Here is a 4,336-nt window from a genome sequence, read left to right on the forward strand (position 1 = left end):
ACGACGCAAGATAGTTGAAAAATGCAACTTGTGCTTCAACTGTTGTGTTCCGCACCACGCCGCAGACTGCAAGACCGCTCAAGGGTGCAGCAAGTGCTGTCAACGTCACCACACTTCCATTCATCGTGATCTATCGCCTAAATAAGCATCACCGTCACCAGCAGACACCGCACAAGGTAACTAACCGTTCCTTTAGACCGCTTATAACTCAACATTAACTGTTGATTATTTTAGATCCACCTTCCGCTCAAGTTTTGCTAGCTACTGCTTTAGTCCAGGTCAGTCCGCATCATGGTAATCCTATCACCGCTAGAGCTTTGATTGATCAAGGCTCAGAGCTCTCATTTATGAGATGAACGCTCTTCAAGAAGCTTGGACAACCACTACAACGTGACATGGTCATGCTCAAGGGCGTTGGCAATGTCTCCGCAGGAAGTTTACTAGGTGTGAGCACAATTGAGCTTCGTTCGCTGTGTACAACCGCATCAATGCATGTCAGCATGCATATTCTACCAACACTGACGGTAGATCTTCCATCGTTCGTGATCGCTGATCCGAAATGGCCGCATCTTGAAAATCTCAAGCAAGCTGCGTCCTGTAGACATTATTCTAGGTGCATCACCAGCCGCACAGATCATGAACGTTGAGATTAAACGTGGACCTCGCAATTCTCCGATTGCACAATCCATCACGCTTGGTTGGATTATCTATGGAGCTGTCACCGCTAAACACGCTTCCACGTCACACGCAGCATTACATGCGTCATTAGACACATCATTACAAGACGCTATCGCTAAGTTTTGGGAACAGGAAGAGGTTCCATCAGGTAATTCGGCGCTCAACACCGCTGAGGAAGACGAATGTGAAGTTCACTTTCGTCAAACGCATTATCGACAGCCTGATGGACGCTATGTAGTGAGATTACCGCTTAAAGCCCCCGAGGGTCAATTTGGCGACTGTATCAACACAGCCATGGGGTCACTCCACACATTAATAATTCACCTGTCGCGAGAAAAAGATTATTCTGACATGTATTGCGCGCTCATGGCAGAATACATAAAACTAGGACACATGGTTCGAGTACCAATCAATGACTTGCCCGCAAACGCTTACTTCTTGCCTCACCATGGGGTATTGAAGCTTGATAGCACCAATACGAAGCTTCGCACAGTGTTTAACGGTTCCTGTGCAACATCTACAGGAATTTCATTGAACGACATTCGACACGCAGGACCCAAAACGCAAATTGACATCTTCGACGTGATGTTGAGAATCCGCTGCAACATGATTCTATTCGCTACTGACATCACCAAGATGTTCAGACAGATTGAGGTTGATTCGCTTGATTGGCCACTTTAGTGCATTCTCTGGATAGATGAGCATGACGTAGTCGACGCTGTCTCAAGACAGTTACCTACGGGACCGCTAGTGCACCTTTTGACGCTGTACGTGTGCTCATCCAACTAGTCAAGGATAAAGGACACCGCTTTCCGCTAGTTGTTGCTCCAATGTTGGAAACACGCTACGTAGATGACATCTATGGTGGAGTAGACAACAAACAAGACAGTAAAGGTCCTGGGCATGTACTGGAATTCAAACACTGACGCTCTCCAGCTCAAGTACACGCTACCGCCAGAGACACCTAAGACAAAAAAGAGCTATTTTGTCTGAAATCGCTAAGCTGTATGACCCGCTAGGACTTCTCGCACCAATAGTCGTCAAGGCCAAGATCTTCATGCAAGATCTGTGGCTAGATAGAGTGCCATGGGACGAACAATTGTCACCATCACTCATTCACAAATATTCCATTTTTTAGGACTAATCCGTAAACCATACAGAGCTCGTTCTAATTTACACACCATAGTTTCCTTAATTTCTTGTGTAACATTCACACCCTCTGGGATTTCCATATAAATTTCCTCATTTATAATGCCATTTAAAAATGTAGTTTTTACATCAAGATAACAAGTCTCTAAATCATATTTATTAATTATAGCAAGAGCAGATCTAATCAAGGGCAATCGAGATACAGGGGCATAGGTTTCTCTGAGATCATAATTATTATTATCTTTAAAACCTCGAATCACTAATCGCGCTTTGTATTTAATTTGATTGTCATTTTCAATTTTCTTTTTAAAAACCCACCTAGAGTATGATATTTCATCTTTTACCGTTTTTCATTTTAATAGGTCGGTCAACTAATGTCCACACACTATTTTTATTCATTGAATTAAGCTCATCTCTGACAGCATTTTTCCAAAATTCCCGTTCTTTTGATTCCATAGCATCTTTAAAAGATATTGGATCTTGTTGAATACCCGCTAAAATTGCATGATAAATTTTATCCTGGGTCTCACTCACCTCACAATCTATTCTTTCACCAAAAACTAAGTTAGCATCAATTTTATCGTTTACATCAATCATTTCCGAAAAACTATTATCTTTAATTGAGTTTCCGTTATTAATTTTCGCATCTGTTAAACAATTTTGCTGTTACTTCGGTCGTCCTCTCTTTCTTTTCGTCTCTCCCTCCGGTTTTAAAAATTCTAACTCATCTTTATTAAATTCGACAAACCACTTCTCTTTATTAAGTGATGATTTTTCAACTGGCCAATCTTTCACACCATTTTTATCATACTTATCACCATACACCAGTTTTTCATTAAAACGAGCATCTCTACTTTCATAAAACGTCCCTTCTTCTGGTTTCAGAAACTGATAACCAGTAGGTGTATATCCTACCAAAATTACGCGTCTCCCTTCGAATCAAAACTTAGGACCAGTTTTTCTTTGTACTTTAATATATGCTATGCAACCAAAACGTCTCAATTGATTAATATCAAAATTATGATTCGGTGCAAACCTTTGTAAAGGTGTTATCATATCATTAGACTTGTGAGGTATTCGGTTGTAAGCATATACAGCAGCACTTAAAGCAAGATCCCATATATTTTCAGGTAATTTCGCATCATACATGTAGGCTCTTACTTTCTTTTGTATCGTTTGATTGAACCTTTCGGCTACTCCGTTGTGTTCAGGTGTATCAGGACTTGCTAATTGTTGTTCTGCCCCTAGAGTTTTTAACACCCCGAGCGTGTATCCCCCTGTATACTCGGTACTCTGATCTGTACGTAAATAGCATACTTTAGCATCTCTACCTAACAAATTTCTCGCACTTCTTACAAACGCCTCAAAACAGTGACCCTTTTCACTTTTTGCTTTCATTTGATATGCCATTGCTAGTCTAGAATAATCATCTACAAAAACTGAAATGAACTTATATCCTTTTGGATGAGATATTGGACTTATAGGCCCCATAGTATCAGAATGAATTATTTGAAGAGGTTCAGTTGCCCGTCGACGCATTGAGTTGAATGGTTTTTTATTGAATTTCGCAACCATACATACTTCGCAATCTAAAATAGTATCATCGAAAATCGCGGTTTTGAGATTTGCATTTTCTGGAAATTTACTTTACATGCCAGAGCATAGCTTTTTTATTTTTAGCAAAACTTTTGTAGTTTTCATCGAATGGAGACTCTTTCCCTGATAATTCAACAATAGGTAATTCATCTATATCATGAAATTTTCTATCCCAGATAGACGTGTCAAAGTTTGAATTTTCATAAACAAATTTATTTTCACTCTCTACTACAGATTTTATCTTTTCAGATTCTACAACCAAGTCATTATTATCTACATGTAACTTTTCTACTAGTAACTCATCTCTTTCATTATCATTACATTCATTATCACCACTAGAATCAATATTGTTTTTAATCTCATCTCGTACCTGTTCGCCTGCGTTTTAATTTTCACTCTTTTCTAAAATTTCTTTCGCAGTCACACTTCTCGTTTTATATCTTATTTCATTACAACCATCCGATCTATCTAAAGTTAGATTTACAATTATTTTTCTATTTATAAAGCTATTTCCATCATCACTCTGACTATTATTAATTTCAAATTCTATTATCTAATAAGGTTTGTTATAAACTCCAGTAATAAATGATTCATTTGAAACAGGATCAAAAATGCCAATTTCTTTATTGTCTAGATAAATACTAAATCCCATCTCTGCATATTTTCTAAGTGATAATAAATTTTCGGACAAAGCTTCTGCATATATAACATTTTCTATTTCAATCGATTAATTATTATTTAATAAAAACTCAACTTTACCCGCTCCCTCCGTTTTCAAATCTGCGGATTCGTTTTTATTAGCGCATCTAATTATACCGTGATCTGATTCATCAAAAGATTTAAATATTATTTTACTAATAGTTAAATGTTCTGTTGCACCCGAATCAGCAAGAAATTTTGTAAACATTTTACT

The 4,336-nt window shown here is 38.2% G+C and overlaps 1 protein-coding gene across 1 annotated transcript; it reads left to right on the forward strand.

The window, feature by feature from the left end:
- The first annotated feature begins 636 nt into the window (after positions 1–636).
- On the forward strand, positions 637–1,359 carry LOC123260634. Its single transcript, XM_044721851.1, has one exon. The coding sequence runs from the start codon at positions 637–639 to the stop codon at positions 1,357–1,359; it is 723 nt and encodes a 240-aa protein (XP_044577786.1).
- The last annotated feature ends 2,977 nt before the right edge of the window (positions 1,360–4,336 follow it).

This window comes from Cotesia glomerata, linkage group LG3 (assembly GCF_020080835.1).
Source record: "Cotesia glomerata isolate CgM1 linkage group LG3, MPM_Cglom_v2.3, whole genome shotgun sequence".
NCBI classification, from domain to species: domain Eukaryota; kingdom Metazoa; phylum Arthropoda; class Insecta; order Hymenoptera; family Braconidae; genus Cotesia; species Cotesia glomerata.